The sequence below is a fragment of the Xenopus tropicalis genome, chromosome 3 (assembly GCF_000004195.4).
Source record: "Xenopus tropicalis strain Nigerian chromosome 3, UCB_Xtro_10.0, whole genome shotgun sequence".
Lineage (NCBI taxonomy): Eukaryota > Metazoa > Chordata > Amphibia > Anura > Pipidae > Xenopus > Xenopus tropicalis.
In genome coordinates, this window is record NC_030679.2 from 7,857,000 (window position 1) to 7,879,106 (window position 22,107).

A 22,107-nucleotide genomic window follows, 5' to 3' on the forward strand; every position below is an offset into this window, starting at 1 on the left:
CAACAAGACTTTCACTAACCCAGGGCAGAGATGGTCACCCCAAATCCCCCCCTAACTGGCCTTCAGGCTGGGCCCCCTTAGCCCATAACAAGGTTACAGATATATAGAAACATTGGGGTAACTGTCACCCTGCTATAGTTCCAGGGGTACCCAGGGCACAAATAAGCACTCACCCCAAATCCCCCCCTAACTGGCCTTCAGGCTGGGCCCCCTTAGCCCATAACAAGGTTACAGATATATAGAAACATTGGGGTAACAGTCACCCCCCTATAGTTCCAGGGGTACCCAGGGCACAAATAAGCACTCACCCCAAATCCCCCCCTAACTGGCCTTCAGGCTGGGCCCCCTTAGCCTATAACAAGGTTACAGATATATAGAAACATTGGGGTAACAGTCACCCCGCTATAGTTCCAGGGGTACCCAGGGCACAAATAAGCACTCACCCCAAATCCCCCCCTAACGGGCCTACAGGCTGGGCCCCCTTAGCCCATAACAAGATTACAGATATATAGAAACATTGGGGTAACAGTCACCCCGCTATAGTTCCAGGGGTACCCAGGGCACAAATAAGCACTCACCCCAAATCCCCCCTAACTGGCCTTCAGGCTGGGCCCCCTTAGCCCATAACAAGGTTACAGATATATAGAAACATTGGGGTAACAGTCACCCTGCTATAGTTCCAGGGGTACCCAGGGCACAAATAAGCACTCACCCCAAATCCCCCCTAACTGGCCTTCAGGCTGGGCCCCCTTAGCCCATAACAAGGTTACAGATATATAGAAACATTGGGGTAACAGTCACCCCGCTATAGTTCCAGGGGTACCCAGGGCACAAATAAGCACTCACCCCAAATCCCCCCCTAACTGGCCTTCAGGCTGGGCCCCCTTAGCCCATAACAAGGTTACAGATATATAGAAACATTGGGGTAACAGTCACCCCGCTATAGTTCCAGGGGTACCCAGGGCAAGTCCTTGTACCCTATTTGTGCTTCCGGTTACCCCCATAACCTATCATGTGATGTAGACACTATTTTGAAAATAAATGATTTTTTACTATAATCTTTTTATTTTCTTGCAATCTTTTATTTTGTTTCAATCTGTTTAAGTTCCCCTTTAAATGGATCCAATAAAGAAATACACACAATACAAAGTTATTTCCATTTGATCTCAGACATTTTTATTACTTTGAATCATTTATCACATGCGCCAGACCCCGAGTGCTAGTATCACTGATACCCGGCCGAGACCCCCCTACTGCCACCCCCCCCCAACCGAACGTGCACATTAAAAAACATCTATACATTAAAAATAAAATCACGCTCTGCAAAACTCAGATCACAGCAAATCCCGGGCCCCCCACCCCTTGAACTGGACCTGCCAGTTTGCCCTCCCACCCCCCCAACCCGTCCCAATAACATATTTAAAGTTGTTTATATACAAACAGGTCTGCTACACGGAAATACAGGCCGGTGGGGCCAACAAAGCTGCACACAGACACCAATAATGGCGAGGTCGGCAGGATCTCTTTCTCTCACCCAGAAGTCATTGTGATCTGGAATTTAACCCCGCAAACACCATAGAATTCTTTGGGGGCGGGGTCCACAGTTAACTCTTTACTGACAGAAAGAGACGAGCAACCCTCACAGTAAACATCGAGAACAAAAAAATGTCCAATAAGAACATAGTACCTGGATGTTGGGCCACCGTGTACCAATAACTAAACGTGACTTATTGATATGTGTATGTGTTTGAATTAGTCAGTGTTGACATTGCCTTTTGATAGGTTGGGTCAGAGTGGGGGCGGGTTGGAAAGGGGGACGGACGAACAGTTGAAGAGGGGAACCGGCCAATGGGCATTGAAAGAAAAAAGCAGCCATAACACTAAAGAATAGGTGGAACCCCAACAGCACTTAGCAATTAGATAATTGGCTGGGCCAATGCCTACGCTGAGAACCTGAATGGACCCTCTAGGCTCAGCAAGGAGAAGGCAATAGGTAGGTGGCTCTAATACCACTGCAGTCGGTTACAGATCTGGTTTTCTGGGTGTTGAACCAACCAGGACACAAGCCCAAGTAGCACCTTCATACCCAGAACTCTACTAGTGAAGCCCAGGTCAAGCCACACTTCAAGGTTCAACCTTTGGTCAAGGCCCCCTTAGCTACCCTTTGGGTAAGACTTTTGGTTTAAAGATAATTCTCTACACATACCACGCATTCCCCCCTTCATTTCAATTGACATTGAATCAGCATTTAGGCATCTCCCCCATCCTAAGAGCTTCAGGAAGTTCCATGGAAAGTTCTATGTGGATAAGTGCCATATCTCATGTATTTGTTCAGCATTTCACTACTCTCTTCCCTTCTTTCCTGTCCTCCATTTCACTTCATCTCCCTCTTTTGTCTTATTTGTCCTTCTATATTCTCCCCAACTTGTCCTTACTCTCCTTCTCCTGCTTCTTCTCTCTATGTCTAATGTTCTCTCCTGTTGTCTCTCTAACCTACTCTTCCCCTTATTTATTCTCTCTATCTCGTACCCTCTCCTTTTTCTCGTATCCCCAACCCTGTTTTCATTATTCCCCATCTCAAAGCTTCTCCCATTATTCCAATCTGCCATTGTATTGTCTCTCACCCCAACCTGTATATCTAATCTGGGGGCAAAACAGCTATAGGGGCATTACCAGGGTGAACAGGGGCCATTATAGTGTGCAAGATCCCATCATAACTGTATTCTAAAATCAACATGTTGTTCATAAACTCAACAGCATGGTTGTGGGAAGGTATGTAGGCCTCTAGAACGCTCTGTGGGTGTCTGAAGGTGACCAAGAGATAACCTGAACTATTATAAATGACATTGTGGCCCCAGATGGATGGTGTTTCCCTCTCACCTAATGACCGTGTGTTTGATGTTCTTGATGTCATCGCTCACAAATCTAAGGGTTCCACGGGGCCAGGGAATGAACCGAAGAGCCCATCGCTCTAGACATCAATGGGGTTCCCAGGAAATGTAGATTTGCCAAGTGGTAAGGACTCAATAAGGGGGTTGAGGAAGCAGTGAGAGCTAAGGAGTCATCCTAGAAGACTGGTGGCACCTTCTTGGTTTGCATGACTTATAGGAGATAATAGGAGATGAGAAGCCTCTTCACAAAATTAGGGGGCAGTCCATAGAGCAATATCAGTATCTGGAAAGGTTAGTCAAGTCCAACCACAAGCTGGACCTACTTATAGCTGCCTCAGGAACCACTGACTTTGGAACATCCATCCAGCATGGTGGCCCCAGCACTGGGCTTAAGAGTAATTGACCTACAACTATTTAATTACCCAGTAATTAGTCAGAATGGAAGATCAAAATGGTAGGGCCAAAAAAGAACCAACACTTAAAAAAATTATAATGAACTTCTAGAGCCAAATCTGTATGGTTGCTGGGTCAGTGACCCTCAACAAGATACTATTTCCCACAATTAGTGGAAACTGGCAGAATGGGAACCCTCATTATTTACAAATCCATACAAAATAAATAATGAAGACCAAATAAAGAGTAAGTGTAGAACAGGTCCATCTATATCATACCGTTATTAATATAAAGGTAAACTTGCCCTTTAACATTATGGGAGTTATCGTATAGGGGCACAGTATTTTTTTAAACATCAAAGTGGCATCAGCAAGCGCCGATTATAACCGAGGGCATCACATTTCTTGGGTTACTTTGGCCTTCTCGGTAAAGTCCATGGTGGTTTGTACAGTTTCTGATGGACAATAAGGCCCCAGGCCACCGTGGCAGACAAGGAAAGAAGAGATTCTCTTCCCATTAAAGACACAATGAGGCCAATTGGTTTCTGCTTCTTGTGACTTGGGGACAACCGGAACCTCAACGTTCAGTACCATATACCAACATTTGTGTACATCGGTGATACTACTCATGACCATGAGTATCTTGCACCTAGGTCTACTGAAGAATCACAGAACATAACTATCCTGAACCTTGATGAACGTACCCTAGATACCCCCCCACACTCACTCTGTTGAGTTTATGAACAGTTATCCATGTTGATTTTAGAACCCTATACCCTTGAGGTACCAGAGAATGTACCACCATTCATGCACCAAGGTTAGTTACTCTAGACCAGTGGTTCTCAACCTTCCTAATGCTGCGACCCTTTAGTACAGTTCCTCATGTTGTGGTGACCCCCAGCCATAAAATTATTCCTAAGACCATCTGGAAATATGTGTTTTCCAATGCTCTTGTTCGACCCCCAAAAGGGTCCAGACCAACAGGTTGAGAACCGCTGCTCTAGACAGTGGTCTACAAAAGTACATTGAAGCTTCAAGCACTTTGGTGAAGCCACTAGACACTGAACCAGTGTCAACCCTTAACAGTCGACCCTTGCCCCAGTCAAGATGCCCCTAAAAAGTATAATAACCAGGTTCCTCGTGCAAAACAACAATTTAGCGATGGGCAGAAACCCACAGGTAGGGTGGGTTTGGCCCAGAACCTTGGAATGAGTCTAGAACAGTGGTCAAACGTAAAGCAGGGCCCATTCCCTTTGGTGATGAACATGAACCAAACTTCTGAAACCAGATTGAGGAGAACCTTGGGTGCAGGTTGGGCAAAGGTTTGGCTAGTTGTTTCCCCCCCCCCCCAGTAGCAGAATTAATGAATTAATGCCACCTTAACCAATCATTATGTTTCCTACATTTCCCTGGACTTGGCCCCTCATCCTTGAGGTCATGAAACTGCACCCTACTGATCAGTTTTGATTGTTACTGCTGGTAGTGTGTGACTTGCTATGGCACCAATTGCAAGCTCTTGGGTGCCAAGATGCCCAACCAGGATCAGGGACGCTGGTGTTACTGAGGGAAAGGTATCTCCTAACTGTGGAATTAAGGTGCAGCAAGTATATCCCAGACACAAAGTCTACCATGGACTTCACAAGCCTAGGGTCATCTACACACCAATGTTCTCCAGTGCCTGGGTCCTAACTGCCCTCTCCAAGGGTAGAATCCATGACCTACCCCAGGTAGGTGCATGCAACAGTGTTAACTTGGGTTCCAGATCAGTGTAACCTTTAGCCAGTCCTCCATGTTGACGAGCCATCTCGCTGTTCCTTTGTTCTTACGGTGTTGACTCTTCCTTCAACAACTTGCCCTCTTGGCTTCCATAGGAAGCAGCTACCTCTCTGTCCTGCCCAGCCCTTATCAGCTGTGGTAACTGGGCATCGCCACTTGTTTTTGGGAGAGGCGCAGGAGTTCCTCCCGGATGGCCTTGATAAGGGATGCCGAGGAGTGGCCGGGGTGAAGCTCTTCTGCCGAGCCAGAGGGGTAACAGATGGAGGGCTGGAGATGGGAGGTGGCCGCGGGCTGACGGCCAGGACCTCTGTTGCCCGGGAACACTCCATATTCCTGCAGTCCATGTGAGTGGCTCTGAAATTCAATTATGGAGCAATTAGCGATATCACACATAAAGGACAACTAAAACCTAAGAAACAAGTAGGGGGTATCTAGTAGGATCAAGCATCATACATGGTCCCGCTGATGGACATTCCATGGAGCCTCCTCCTCCTGCAGATAATAGGATGACCAGCTCGGAGTCAATGCTGGCTGTTGCCCACCCCTGTTGGAGGGTAGGTCGGTGGACTGAACGCCCATTCTGCTAGCGATGCCGACTTGGGCCAGCTGATGAATCTGGGAGGAACCTTTAATGAGAAGAAAGGAATAGGCAGTAGGGTTCCATGACTCAAAGGATGGTTCTATCAACATCTAAGACCATAGATAAATAGCAACGGCCCAATCCCCAGCGTACCTGCAGTGCTCCCCAGTGGGCGGGGTCTTGCTACAGAAGGAATGTCCTCTGGGAACCCCCCTCTGGCCGGATATGAGGTTTCAGCCTGCTGAGATTCAGTTGGTGCCATCTCCGGCGGGGGAAGGAAGCCCAACCAGCGTACGCTGCGCAGTGCTCCCCAGTGGGCGGGGTCTTGCTACAGGAAGAGAAAATGTCTCCTGTGGTAATTGAACCCCGGATTCATCTGGCCGGATATGAAGTTTCTTATCACTGCTGAGATTCAGTTATGGTAAGCCCAGTACGGTAGCCAATTTACCCCCCGGGGCGCCACGGAGGGGACGAGATAAAAAATAATGAAGAAAACAAAAGCCCAGAACAAACCAGGCATATCTAAAGAAAGGGCAAAGATGGAGGATAGCCATTCGTGCTCTAAATTATTAGCCACGATGAGATTTGCGATTTTATGGCTATGCAGGTATGGAACAAATCTTAGGGGGCTGTTCCTGCTGAAATCTGCAATTTTTAGGCTTAGTGACAGGGGAATCCCTATGTGCCATAGTCTGCACTTATGGGAGGCATTCTATCATCTCTGGGCTTAACAGGTTTCTAATTTATGTAGGCATTAGCACGGTTAGTGTGTTGGGAGCTGTTCCTGCTTTTAGCAAGGCTCTTGCTGCTATCAGTTACAAGGGAGAGTTGCGCTATGCTGCCATAATTTTAATAGTTTTATAATGGCTAATCACCCTTCCTCTCGATGTACAGGCTATGAGCAAGTCGTTACCGTAGGTTATTTGCCTTACCATGGCAGCTCGATATATGTGCTTTAAGTACTAAAATGTAGGGGTATCCCTAATGCGTGCGCCTTTTGGGCACTCAGTGTGTGTTTTTTTTGAGTTATGATCTATGTACAGGGCTATGAGCAAACTTAGGATCGGGCTTCGCTGTTCTCATCTGCTGCTAACTTGTGCTTAGTTTTAAACAGGGGAATCCCTATGTGCCATAGTTTTATGGTAATAATTCCGACACAAATTCTTCTCTGTGTATCAGCGCTATGGCAAAAACCATCTAGATGGGACTGTTCCTGCTGAGAGCGTATGTGCTTAGTACACAGGGGAAATCTCTAGGGTGGTTTGCTAGTTTTAGGTTGACATCATAATCTTTAGGTGCATACAGGCTATGGGTAAATTCTTAGTGGGGCTGTTAGCACCTGGCATGAATTGTTGCTTTTTAGCTAACTTATTGGGGAGACTTCCCTATGTTCTTAACCAAAACCATTAGTTGAATTATGAGTTCAAATTCATTCTTTACTAGTAAGCGGAGAGACCTAATTATTTGGGCTAAACTTAAGGTGGGCTGTTCCTGCTGAATTGTGCTTAGTCAAGGGGAATCCTCTATGTTTTGCTAGTCTCTGTTAATGGTATCTGCTCTGTCATCATGCCTTATGAGCAAACTTAGGGGACGCACTGTTTCCTGCTGAATTGGCGTTTTGCTTAGTACAGGGGAATCCCCTATGTGCCAATAACATTAGTTTTATGGTATATTTTATCAATATTTAATTGTCTTCTATGGGTACAGGCTCTATTTTTGAGCAAACTTTGGGGGCTGTTTCTGCTGATTGGGGTAGGTCCTTAGTAACACGGGCCCGCAATAATTTACCCTGTGCTGCTATAGTATGTTTAATGGTATCGGTGTGGATGTACAGGCTCCTTGATTTGAGGCAAACTATAGGAAAAGGGCTTGTTCCTGAAAATTAGATGACTTTAGTACAGTGTGGAATCCTGTGCTGCCAATATTTTATGGTATCTCTCTTGTACAGGCTTATGGAGCAAACTATTAAGGGGGCTTGGTATTCGGGACTAGCTCTTGACATTTTGATGATGCTTAGTACAAGGGGATCTCTATGTTTGGCTAGGTAGTATATATTGGTATCCCAAGGGATTGGGCAGGACTATGTTTATGTCCTGGATTGGAAACTTTACTTTATGACACTCAGAATATTCAAACGGACAATCATACTCGACCTGAGGGGGGAGAGTGGAAATGTACAACAACAGGACATATCAAGCTAGTTCAGGACTTTGATCCAGGGTGCGGAACTTTTCCAAATTTTTATCACGTTGCTCACAATTATTAATGGCCTGTGACGGATGAGCTGCCACTGGTTTTAATATAGCATTTTGTTAATTATGTGATTTGCCTGGAAAATTCCACCTTTCCCTCCTTCATCCCCCCTTCATTTTGCCCGAGTTGAGAATCGAACATCACATGACTATGCGGTTGTCACCTAGTACTTGTTGCTTTATGGCACAAATATCTTGTGCCCCACCTATATTTCTTTGGCCAGATCATTCCTGTTTGCCTTAGTATCACTTGTCAGGTCTCTTTTTCATAAGTGGACATTGTCCAATCAGCAGCCAGATATTAATTTAAACTCAGAAATACCCGGGGAAGTTCTATTATCCACAGCAACCAATCAGCAGGCAGCATTTACTAGCCACGGCCAAAAATATTAAATTAAAAACGGATGCCATTAAAATTGAATCGTGGATATCGAGTTGCCCGCGGTTGTTAGTAGGACCGGTAGGCGAACAAGGTTGACTAATAATGCTCCAAAGACATCACATTTCCCGGGGGGTACAAAAGTGGCATTACCTGGTTACGGGATGGCCGAGTAAGGAGGTGGAAGTTGGTTCTTCGGGTAGGCAAAGATTTAAACCGTTACAATCATAGATAATTCTAGAGGAATTGCAGGTTTACTGGAAGAAATAAGAAATGTTTTTATACAGTGAAACTGGCCAATTATGACGCTTTCTGCAAGGCAACACACAATAAATAAGGATTAAAAGCTTCGTGAAGGAAAACAATGCTGTGGGGGTAGCAAGCCCAGCGACTCCACTTATTCTCAATGTGCTTTAGTCATACGAGCGCACTTCTAGTGGCAGATAACATCGCCACCGCCATTGCGAGAAAGTCACTGTGTCTCTCTGTATTCTCATTACGCATTGCACAGCCCTGCTAATCCACAGAGGAACCTGATGTACAGCCTTTATTGGCCAGCGGTGTTACCCACCATCTGCCCTTGCCACCCCTTGGTACCAGCCAAGTTATCCGAACTACTCTGCCACGCCTGCTTGTTTTATTTAGCCAACACTGGAGTACAATTCATAATTATATTCAAGGCATTAGCAGTCTTTTTGTACAAGTGGGACCAGAAGCCATGGGAATAGCTGAAATGACTTCCTTCTGTATCCTTTCCAGCAGTTTTATAGTTTAGGTCGGGAACTATAATAAGTCGTATTTCCGATTATTCTAACCTAAAAGGGAGTAATAGTACCCCAGTTGATGTCACATATGTGATATGGAGGAAGTATCACATTATGTTCCAAGATAGAGAGAGATATATATAGAGCGGGCAGCCCTACTCAAAGCATGGCACAAAGGCTGCAGGCTGAGTTATACAGGAGGACGCTACTGAGTATTGCATTCCACTCGATCTGAACCATGAGGAGTAATTACCTATTAAATATAAGGATTTAGGCAGTCCTGAGGGGTTCTGTGCCCATATAAGGGAGGCACAAGCTGCGGCGTAGATTTATACAGGGAACTCCTCCGCAGTTTTATGCAGTCACTCTGTATTTTGATAAGGGATACATTATGTCACAGCCCGGTATGTAAAGGTTGAAAGGATATTTAGCAGTGGCATGGGTTTTGTTTGCTCCTCGTTCGCTCTTGCTCAATATAAACGGCACAAGGCCTTGCACGCAGGGCATGAGTTATTTACCAGGGAAACTCTGAGTATCACTCATGTATTATACGTAGGGCTATATGTACCCCTACTGTAAAAATGATAAGGATTATTAAAGCAGTCACTGAGGGGTTCTGTGCCCCAATATTTTAGCAAAAACGGTCAACAAGGACTGCATTGGCGCGAGCTCTACTTACATCATTAACAAGGAACTCTGAGTCATCACTCTGTATTATAAGGGATACGACTGTTTAGCCCATAATTCTAGTGTATTAAGATCGAACGTCAACGCCCGCACACCTACTGCTCACGCAGCTCCACTCGCGCGGCGTCTTCGCTCGCGCCCACTATCACACAGCGCACCACGGCGTTGCCCACCGCCCTGGCGCTCTCACTACCGCGGCACACAATAAAGAAGTATAAATACATAACCCGCCGTCACTCTCACTCACCACGGGATCACCACTCGTACCCCAGCCAGTACTGCGGTGTCAACCACTCCGCACTCCACACGCGCACTCACTCTCACGAACTATCAACTTGAGGGGTTCTGTGCCCATTATAAAAGGCAACAAGGCTTCAGCGGTTAAGTAGTTAAAATAGGTTACCGGGAATCTGAGTAACTCACTCATGTAATTATAGGGATAACCTGCGTAAATTCCCCCTTTATGTGATAATAGACTCTATTTCTACCATGGATAATGCTAGCAGTCAATGAAGCAGGGGTTTCTAGCTGCTCCAATAATGGACAAAGGACACACAGGCTTGCTAGAGCTAGTTTATATTCAGTTTGGTTAAATCTGAGTATCACTCCCCTACTGTAGAATAATAAGCATAGCTGGTGTTATTGCACACTTGTGTAATATATAAATGTACAAATGTACCAGTAGCAGAATTTCGCACAATGTGCCAGGCAGCAGCCTCCGACTTTAACCTACCCGGCCAAATGACGCGGGGTTCCAGATTCTCGGAGCCAGAGGAGAAGGTACTTTGTCCATCGGGATTTTCATGGTCTTTCTCGCCCCGTGTGGTGCTGGGGTATGGTTTGCTGGCTGCTGCCTCGATGGATCTCTAGTTGCTCCAGTCCTCTTTGGGGCAGTAACTGTGAGTTGCTTGGGGCCACCAGTGCAAAAGCATCGTCCAGCAGGGACTGCATAGTTTGCCGGACTTCTTCAATGGAAGGCTGGGGTGGAACATACTGTGAGGGAGGTGGGACGCGATGGGGGGCCGGGGTACTTTGCCAGGTCAGAGACAGGAGTGGGGTCATCGGAAGGGAGGTCTGGGTCCGACTGCAGAGAAATGAGACAAAGTTGAGCTTTCCTTGCAAGGGATTATTTCCCCTTTAATAGGAGAATACAGAAGGGTCACCTTACTTCCCAATCATAGGCCGAAAGTTGGACCTGACCCCTGGGGGTCTCCTAGTAAGATCCATCATACACTCTGCATTTCTTCAGAGAAATTAGTTAAAATAACAAGCTAACCTTTCTTATGTAAGAACGTCTCTTATCGGCATACTGGGAGAGTCATCGTCAGAACCGCTTGCTGGTCTGCGCCTCTGTTTGGGGGAGCGCCGGGACTTTATGATCCCAACTAAGGAGATTGTATAGAAGCTGTATTAGGTAGCGATAGGCCGCTATTTAATTAGTCAACCTGTAGATCACACAGCACGACACAATTACCCTATATATCGTGCAGGAGGTGATCCATACTGGGGGTGTTAAAGCATTGGAGTCATTGGTTGATTTTTTTGAGATAGTGAAAAAGGCAAAACCCCTAACCAGGTATATTCTACTCGGCAAGAGGAGCCATTTATTTAATGCAATCACGCATGTGCTTTCCACATTCTAGCAGTACAGGTTAATGGATGGCCACTTAATCCAGAAACCATTATCCAGGAAGCTCGGAATTTACAATGGAAAGGCCGTCAATCCACATGCAGGAAGACATGCCCCGCATTTTAATCAAATCATTATAAAATTCAGGAATGTGTTAAAACGCTGATTTCCTTTTTCCTATGAATAATAATAAAACAGTACCTGTACTTGATCCAACTAAGTATAATTAACCCTTATGGGGCACCGAACACTTGCTCTAATTCCGCGGTTTTATTTAATTAGTTAAGATGATCTATCCTTTTCTCTGGTCATTCAGAGTGATAAATAAACAGTAACCTGTACTCTGATCACGAACATAAGACTATTAATTTTATACTCCTTATTGGGTGAAAACACCTATTTTTTTAAGGTTAAAAATATGAATTCCCTTTTCTCCTGTAATATAAAACAGTACCTGTACTTGACCAAAACAATTTGAACAAAAGGGAATTATTAATAAACCATATCCTGTTAAACTCTCTTAACTTTGGGGACTTATGATGTACAGCCCTATGGGGTTTATTTAATGGTTAAATTATTCCCTATGTCTCTGTACATACTATTAAAAGCAGTCTATCACATGTAACATTTTGGGATCCAACCTTGAAGAATGATCATATGGATACATTTCTAACACCCAATCAACTCATATAATTAATGGGGCAGAACAGACCCTCATTGTGGTTTATTTAATGGTTAAATATTTGAATCTCCCTTATTCTCCACAAGGTAATGGGCTTATTTAAATAAAAATAAACTCAGATGTTTATAAGAAAAGTATTAATATACTCTGGAAAGTTATTGTCCATTCTTCTTGTGCCACTATATAGGACTAGACTGTGGAAAGATCAATAGGGTTCAATCAACTAATTGGGCAGCATTTGGGGCATGTAATAATAAACAGTACCTGTACTTGATCCATATTACCTAGAGATAATTTAGTACAATTACGTAGACCTTGAGTTACGAGGGGCAGAACACCGCGTATTCCGTGGGTTTTAAATATATTTGGTCATTTATTTCAAGATTATTTTTAGTAGAACTTAAGGTATGGAGATTGGCTAAAGTTGACTATGGAAATTTGTTATACCCTTATCCGGATACGAACTAAAGGTACAACCACTAAGCTTCGATTCTGGCACTTAATGCGTGTTCGCATCTAGTGAGCTGTACTAGACTCATATCATTATGACTAACTGTAGCTTTGACTTGGTATTTGTACAGCCAGTCATACTTGTGTCCATACACATCATTTGTGTGACTATAAAGCGTGTACGACCAGGCTCAACGTTGCTCCAGGTTCCATTTGGCTACACAAGATAACCATGGAATAGCGGACAATCATGTCAATGGGAAGGGACTATTAGCTTATTGTTCGGAGTACCACGGATATTGATTTACCCCTCTTATCACTACTTCCCGTGGTCTGTTAGTCTATTGCTTTGAGCCAGACTAAGTATGGCGGGCAATACATTTTTCCGTCTGACCAGTTTAATGTGGACCAGAAGCCATTTTAGTGCCGGAACTGCCAGTCTGCGGCTTTGCAGAGTTTAACAAGCGCATGGCTTAGATTGCGCTTGTTCTTCCATGGCTGTTTATGGTGTCCCGTGATGCGCCACACATTTCTGGTCAATGTGGGTAACTCATAGTTGGCGCGGTTTGCGTTTGGCACGGAGCCCGGATGTGGTGACTTGCGGTGGCTGACTTCAGAATCTTCGGCCACGACCGTGTCGATTGGCCTCAGAAGTGAGTTTCTGAATCTGCTCCCAAACAATCGAGAAAAGCGAACCATGTACCAGACTAAGGTACTGTCAGCCGAACCAACCGGCCGAACCTCCAACCCCCAAATCCGAAAAAGCAGGGTTACATCATACCATCAGTTCTACGTTGTTACTACCCTTCGGGTTGACGCTCAGGCTTCTTCTCAGATCACCTGGTCAGTCCTGGTTATTTCAAGCAGAAATTGATGGATAGCTACTAGATCCAAGGGACGGTTGATTTGGAGGCGCCGTTGGCTATTGCGGCTACAATGGGCGGAGGTGTAGCTATGGGAATGCTTTTGACTATAGTGAGGCGGCGACGTGGAGTACTCGTCACGAAGGGAGTCGTCTAGAAATCTTCGTGTCCAGCTTATGGGATAGATATGCGATTGGCTTCAATTGGAGCACTGGAGGCCGAGGAGTGCTGCTCCGTGCCGCTGCTGAACATGGGCAGCTCTGCAACAACACCGCAAGTTGCTTAACTACAAATCCCAGAATTGTCCCTGAAACTCACTAATCATCCGGCATAGGCAGAGGGCCTGCTACAAGAATTGGCACGGGCGCCATGCATCCATTTACTTACTGCAGATTTGCCCGCTGACGCATTGTGTGCGAATTTGTTCTCTTGGTGGCGCAGAAGGTCTGGGCGATGTTTCCTCTGCAGATTTCCTTACGCACTAGGATTACACTATTGCTGGTGAGCAACCGAGCCTGCATCCTGAGGGGATTGTAACTTGTTAATAGCTTTGGACAGACACACAATTCAGGGGCCACGCAGTAATACTAGAAAAAATAAACTTTAAGGCCGTCTAAAAATTCTTTTCTTTTAGTCTAACTAATGAGCTTTAAATAAAATAATGGAGTTGGACTGGTCACATTTTTAACAAGACCACATTTACAGAGACGTGTAAGTGAGGTACAGGCGTATGGACTGTCTTTGTTGCGTCTACAGCCTATAGAGACCTATGGGGTTATTCCAGTGGTTCTTTGAATTATCGCTATTGCTAAACTGCCCCGTGCCAAATACCGAGTATCATTTTCTTAGCCATAGTCGCCATTAGAGAAATGCACATGATTACTTACTGCTATGTTCATTTAGTGCTGGATTAGGCTGGCATCCATCAAATTATCTAGCTGATGTGGCTAGTTAGGTGAGCAGAGGGAGGAGGGAAGGGAGGGGCAGAAGAACCAAGAAGGGACAATGGATTGGAGCCGAGAGGAATTGGTGGAGAATTGCAGAGGAGATGAAACCGAGAGTCCGGAAGACCATAGGGATGAATGGAATCGAGATGGTATGGCTTTAGGCTGTTACGAAGGGGTATTAAATGGATGGAGGCAGAGAGGGATGGATGGTAGGAGAGAGGGTTAAATGGATGGAGGCAGAGAGGGATCGCGACCTACACGATTATGGTAGGAGAAGAAGAGAATTTATAATGGAGGATGGAGGCCAGAGAGGGATGGATAGATGGGTAGGAGAGAGGGTTAAATGGATGGAGGCAGAGAGTGGTGCAAATTGGATGGATGCGTAGGGAAGAGAGGGGTTAAAATGGCAATGGAAGGCAGTAGTAGGGATTGGAGGTTGAGCATGAGAGGGTTAGAGGCTGACGATGGATGTCACGAGAGTAAGGATGGAGGTGGAAAGGAGAAGAGGGTTAGAATTGAGATGGAGAAGAGCAGAAGAGGGATGGATTTGCGCTCTAGTGTTGAACCAGAGGGGTCTAAATGGATGCGAGGCCAGAGAAGTACGGAATGGAGTTGGTAAGAAGTAAAGAGAGGTTAAAATGGATGGAGGCAGAGAGGGATGGATGGTAGGAGAGAGGGTTAAATGGATGGAGGCAGAGAGGGAAGGACAAAGAGGGTTGGAGAAACAAGAGAGGGGCAGTTGGAAGAGATAGAGGCCAAAAATAGATGGGGTGGATGCATTGACATGTATCGTCTAAGACAGCTGGTGTTCAGTTACAAGTTGGTTATGTTCAGACACAGACAGTTGGAAGCAGACAGACCACCTGTAGCACTTGTTACATGTTCGCGGTAAGACAGACAGACAGACAGCTGGGCAGACAGACAGACAGACAGACAGTTGGGCAGACAGGGGAGCAGACAGACAGACAAAGTGTAAAATTAAATGCACAATTAGGCAACAGACAATACGGAATTGCTCTTCTCATACTGTGACCTCACCCCCGATGCGCCCCACTTTGGGAGGAAAGAGGTGTCATTAAGAACAAGATGTAAGCCCTTTTGTTATTATATAAGGGGTGGGGACGTCCCCATTCTCTGAGGGGGTAGAATCCTTGAGGGGCCCGTGTAGCATGGGAGGCGGGGGCTCGTGGACCACAAGGACGTCCTCTTTGCTGTGCTGCCCCAGGTGCTGTTTGGCAAAGTCAAAGCACCCTCTGCTGGGGGCGCGTTGTAGCTGTATGGGGCCGCGACAGTCACAAGTAATTGGGGGGGAAGAGGTCTGTTACATCAAAGCTAAGGCCAAGCACATTCGTTGGAACATAATAGAGCCACTGAGAATTCCTTCTGTGGATGCGTCTTCACACATGGCTTCGTAGATTATAATTACGGTCTAAAGCATTGACAGGGGTTTAGTACATTGCAACTACTATACTATCCAACCTTTGGAACAACTAAGTTGGTGTTTTATTCTAAATATCCACGGTAGACATTATAAGCAATTTCCGCATCTTTCTAAATTCACGTAATCCTAGTACACGAAGCCTCCAGTGGTTATTTTGAACTGGGTTTATACTGGGTATCAGCTGGGTTAATAACTGGGACCCCTTCCCTGACTGGTATAGTCTGCCCTAAAGTCATAATAACTCACAAGCTAATAAAATCTGCTCTTAATGAAGATAAAATGATAGTGACTATCATCCCTGTACACTGGCAAAAAAAGGGTTAAGCTCTTCATGGACAGAGGTGGAGAATGCGGGTGCTGGAGCGATGCGGCTCTTAGCAGAATTTGTAGCCTGTTACAGAATCCCATTTACTCTGTACACTTTGTGATTGTGCTTACTGGAGGGAGAGACAATTATAGTATAGACCATTTGGTTTTACATATGAAGAGCGGACCCACTAGGGTTGCACACTACACCTTTATAATGGACAACGGGATCCTACCTCACTTTTAAGAACAATGTATAAAAAAAGTATAGCAAAATTATACTCAGGCCATTCACCATTGTCGAAGAGGAAATGATTTTGAGGACTTTACAATAAGCCTGTACCCCCTCTCCATACATAGATAAAAAAACTAAGAATTAAGGGAAAACTCACGTTATGTGCAACTTCTTACGACCTTAGCGAAACGCATTTATGTATATAACTACTAGAACATATTTATAGGAGGAGAAGTTGAATTGTTCTGGGCAGACAATAAGGGTTGACTGTATTTCTTAGCCAATACTGTATGTTAAGGGAAACACTATGGCACTTCCTAACCCTATGTATAAATACAAGCAAGATATAAGGGCAGAGGGAAGGATGTTCTGGGCACACATATAGCGTACGTTCCTTTCTCATTGGAACACTAGATTTACTGTCTAAGGGAAACTCAACTATGGCACCCGCTACCCATATGTAGGTAAATACAGAATATACGAAAGCAGGAAAATAGTATTCGTTGGATGGGCACCTATACAAGGTAAGCTGTAACCGCCCATAACTTGTACTGTCTAAGGAAACACTAATGGCACCCCTAACAAATCCGAACTATTAATAGTAATAAAACCAATACAAACTAAAATATTACAGAGAAGGAATACGTTCTAGGGCACACTAAATCCAAGCTGTACCCACTAATTCTTTGTACTAGTCTAAGGGAAACCTATGGCACCAACTCTGTCTTCCGATATCGTTGATCAACATCTTTAATGACACACAGTATTTATACAGACGCTAAGGAATGTTCTTATGAGAGCAACGCACATTTGAAGTCACATGTAATCCTTCTTACCATGACTGATACTTGTACGACACGGCGAAAAATTCTTATAGATGCCTTACTCATGTTATCACTACCAAAACAGTAGATGTTATAAAATAAGGATCTTAAGGATATACACGTATTAGAGGAATGGTGTTATCTGTGGCACATATTCTCATAATAGAGTTTTGTACCCCTCCACCCCGGCTCTAGTTGCTTTTACCCATGCAGCTGGTACTGTCTAGTACGCAACGAAGGCTACACTTATTGTGCACTCGAAGTTTGCCTTAAACGCTCATGGGCACCATATGTATACTATATAAATACAAATATACAGAGAAGGAATGTTCTGGGCACACAATAAGCTGTACCATAGCTGTTACTCGTCCTAGGGAAACACTATGGACCGCCTACCCATTGTATAAATAAAATATATACTAGTTACATATATAGTTTAGCCTCGGAGACACAAATAACAAGCAGTACCCAATCCGCATTTCTGAGAACCCTCTACATAGGTCTCTAGCTGCAGGTTCTCATCAGTGTCGTATTTTTGTGGGGGGATGTAGGCGGCTGGAAGTTTCTAGAGCATAATTGGTAGTCTGCGAATTCAACTTCCAGGTCAGACAGTTGCAATTGGAGAATTATGGGATGTAATGATTTGTTTACCCTTTTGCCGGGCAAATAACCAAGAGGACCGGATTTTTTTTTTCATCTCAACGCGCCACCCTCTAGGGTTTGAAGCATCTTGCTCAGCAACAGGGATTGATCGGCCACAGGTTTGGTGGGAGGTAAGGTTGGCGGTCGGCCTCGGTCGCATTGGGCTTTGGAAGGTTCCAACCAGTGACTATGAGCGCGCTAGTCTTAACAGAAAAAGAAACATAACCGAGGCTCCCTCGAGATCCTCGACTCACAGTCCGATGAATTAGAGCGCTAGAAACGCTAATGTTGTGTCAAGGATTTATATTCTCTCAACCGGCTGAATGGTATCACCCCACTCGATCACTCTTGGTTATATTACTCTGACACGCGGGTGGGTAGCTCCCAGAATCAATGCGAACCGCAGCCTTCCGCCACACGCTGGAACGTCTGTATCATACCATTTTAATACACAGAGGGAAGCTGGAATATCTCCGTTCTGCCCTGTACTGGGTATAGGGTACGCTTCACAAACTGATCCTCTTGTTCACACTACTATCAACTTCGTAAGCTATATGCAGGTTTTCAACCCAGGCTGTCCTCTACCACGCAACCGTGTGCGAGATCGGGACACATTCACAACCTGATTAAGGGAGAAGAATACACAAGAAAGTTCAGCTGAGATATTTTCTAGGGCGGCTTCAGACTCCACCTTGCACGTCTTGAGTATGGGCACCCAATTGGTTTACATTTATAGTTTATTGTGTAGTACTCCGGCGAACTTCATCTTGGGTAATTTTTGTTATTCCAGTGGCCCAAGTTACAATCGCGCAAGAAACATTTCAGCCCTTCATTAGGCACATAATAATGGAATAGAAGCAGCTATGTGCAACCAAGATTACATTATGAAAAATAACATATTGTATAAATTGGTCTGTCGTTCTTATTGAGTAACATTAAGCTTGGGTACGAGATCTGTGATTAGTCAGGGATCTAGGACATTAAACCCATTAACTACGTGGATAGTATAATACTCTGGATTGAGTACACCTGCTGTTTTTATTTATTATTGAGGAAATTACGAAACAGAGATGAGCTTCCATAGTTCAGACCGCAGAGATAGCTTTGTGGAGCTCAATATGGATAGAAGCAGTTATGCAACCTGATTAAGGGAGAAAAATAAAAGGGAAAGTCTGCCATGTCCTTAGAATACAGCGGCTTCAGACTCCTTCAGCGATTGGCCCATTAACTAGTGTGTATTCTACTTTGGGATATGGTACTCTGTTATTTACCAGGATGTGACACCCAGTTAATTTACTGGAGAATCTATAGTCAGTTTCTATTGTACTCACACATACATAGAGAACATCACAATAAAGAAAGCAGTTCTTAATGCACCTTATGGGAGATTCTTGAACCCTTTAGTTTCATCATTCTTAATCATTGCTGCGTACTGGCCTTAAACCAATACAATGCTTCTGCTAAAAATTCAAATGACGGGGCACAGGTTACTGTCTGCCGGACCTTTGAGGGCAAAATAGTACTGTCTTGGAGTGTTCCCTTTAAGATTTGTTAAAGCCGATCGGCACTATCATGACAGTTTCTTACCTGCACGGTTCTGCTCCCCGCCAAGCTGGCTCTCTTCCACCGGCGCCTTCTGGGGAGTGCTTCGCTGATACAGGAATGCGGCCAGTTTCGACTGTTCCAGTGAATTCGGCCTTGAATACGTATTCATCCCGAAGTGTGCGGCTCCATCCCCCCAGCAGGAAGGAACTGCTAAATAGGGGCACGTAATCTAGGGGGAGAACTTATAAGGATAAACAATGTAGCGCGAAATGGAATGGTACGGAGATAATTATTATTAAACCTTTCAAATCCCCCGTTAGAAATTCGCTTTTAGTTGCTCATGTGGCCTATTGTGGTTAAGGTAGGAAAACAATGGGCCATTATTTTTATTCGTTAGAATTAAGGGCCGCCCCATGGGATCATAGAAGAGATTATACTTGAGGTACATTTATCCATTTGTTGCAAACACAAATATCTAAAGTCAAAGCACACATACATGCTAGGCCCCATCACAACCAATGATGGCAGAAGTTCTTGGCTTTTGCTCCCACACTACTTCCTGTTAAGTTAGAGCATGCCATAACTTCCTGTACAAGCTGGATCACTATATAACAGCCCACTACAAAATGGTCGGCTCAAGGAAGGCGATGTAAAAGGGCAATATTATATGATATAGTCTGATAGTTGAGCCCACCGCTTCTGACGCCAGATTCTTTATTAAGCCCCCTTTTTATAATTTACTTATCCAAAAACAAAAAATAAATTGCTTCATTAAATATTATAAACTATGTCCTGCTTCCACACTAAGACTAACATTCCGCAGTGTTACAGTTTAGAGGCTGCATCACTTTTCATGTCAATGTACTGAATTTCTGAGGGAGCTACACAGCCCCACACAAAATGGCGGCTCAAGGGAAAGAATGTAAAAGGGCAATATTTACTAAGGTGGATGAGGTATATTCGCAAAAAACATGTACCATTTAAATTCAGTATATTATATGGTATGCTTTTGAGCTTTTTTCTAACAGCTGCACCTATGTGCGCAGTTGGCCGAGGAGTAAGGTTGAGCAGAGGTTGTGTGTTACATCGGATGGCGAAGCTGGAGGGTAAAAATGACCTAGCCTTACAGGCCCAGGTTGGAACAAGAAACAGAGAAGAATACCGACATATTAATATCAAACTGTGAGCACCAGGTGTGTAATGCAGCCATTATTAATTACTTCATGTCCTGCATTAGAAACAGCAGTCACCGTACCCCTTCTATCACTACCCGCGGAACGACCTCCATTTTGTAGAAATAAATGAAATTTAGTGGGACTCATTTTCATATTAGAGCGCTCAAGTTCAATACTTTTTTCAATACGGGGAACAACCTAAGAAGTTAAGACTGAATTCAGCCAGAGCTTCATTGCGTTATATCCATCAACTGCTCGCATCATTTCACAGTCAGAGAAGACTCTTCTATTTATAGTGCAAAGACCGCTAATACTGTACCCCGGACTGCGTAAGAGAGTCACAGGCGCCATATTCTTCTAATCCGCTCTCCTCCAGACGGCATTGAGGCTCTCGAAGCTATTTATGTCATCATGGATCTGCAGAGATTGAGGAGATGGCAATGATTTGTATATACCACACATATCAGCCTGCAGGTATAAGTAGGGGGAGAGATGGTGGCCTATAGTAGCAGTGGGATAATAGCCTCTGGGGAAGGGACTGGGGCTGTGGGATAGTAATTAGCAAGGTAATAAAGTTGTAGGGAGAAGGAGGTGGCTTGCCTATAGTAGGCAGTGGGGGGATATAGCCTCTGGCGCATAGGGGACTGGTGAGCTGTGGATACTAGAGGCGCCAGTTGTAATATTTAAGGGTAGGAGAATGGTGTCGTGTTATAATGTGCTTTCAGTGCAGGCACATCAACTCAGCTTCATAGGGAAAGGACTCGGGGCTCTTACAGTTGGGCAATAGCAAGGCTTGTTATTATAGTAAGGGAGAGATAAGGGCCTATAGTAGCAGTGGGGGGATAATAGAACAGCGCTCTGGGCATTATGTTGTGACTGGGGATCTGTGGGATAAAGACAGGGAGGTATAAGTAGGGAGGAGAGAATGGTGGCGTATAGAGCACTCAGGTAGGTTGTTAAATAGACAATCCTGGCTTGAATTGTGTGATCTTGGCAGGGCTGTGGGATAGCCAGGTTTGTATAAGTTTTAGAATTTGAGAGAGATGCGTTAATCCGTATAGTAACAGTGGGGGATAATAGCCTCGTGGGAAAGTTCAAGTTAGGACTGGGGCTTGGGATAGCAAGGTTAATAATTCTTTTGGTGGCGTTAGAGGGATTTGGTCGTCTTATAGTCAGCAAAGTGGGGCAGGGGATATTTCATACGAGGCCTGCATAGTTGGAAGGCGCATCTAGGGGGTCAGCCTGTGGGATATTTGGTAGCAGAATTATTAAGGCACGTAAGTAGTGGAGAAGATGGGTCCAATTATATGCGTACTATTAGTTGGGGGATAATAGGCCACTCTCTGAGATAGAGGACCTGGCACGGGGCTGTGGGTATAGCAGGTAACCCGTACGCGCGCTAGAGATGGTGCTTATAGCGTATGCCACGTTTCATCAGTTCAGGGGGGGATAAATAGACTTGGGAAGCGGCCTACTTTGTTGGGGTTCTTAAGTTGGGATAGCAAGGTAATAGTAGGAGAGGGTAGGCATGGATGCGTATTTAGTGCAGCATGGCAAAGAAGGATAAATGAGCATTTCCTCGATGGATAGATTCTCCGTGTATTCATATGGCTGTGGGATAATGCAAGGCTATAGTAGGGAGAGAT

General features: G+C 44.7%; 1 protein-coding gene across 1 annotated transcript; it reads right to left on the reverse strand.

Moving 5' to 3' along the window:
* Positions 1–4,209: 4,209 nt before the first annotated feature.
* On the reverse strand, positions 4,210–19,455 carry LOC116409447 (UPF0606 protein KIAA1549-like). Its single transcript, XM_031898105.1, is given in 13 exon segments — positions 4,210–5,413; positions 5,513–5,685; positions 5,793–5,967; positions 7,751–7,792; positions 8,424–8,463; positions 9,821–9,910; positions 10,539–10,726; positions 10,728–10,842; positions 12,917–13,150; positions 13,734–13,868; positions 15,388–15,566; positions 17,596–17,654; positions 19,329–19,455. Coding segments are annotated over 13 exon segments (1,782 nt in total). The 3' UTR covers positions 4,210–5,188.
* Between the last annotated feature and the right edge of the window lie 2,652 nt (positions 19,456–22,107).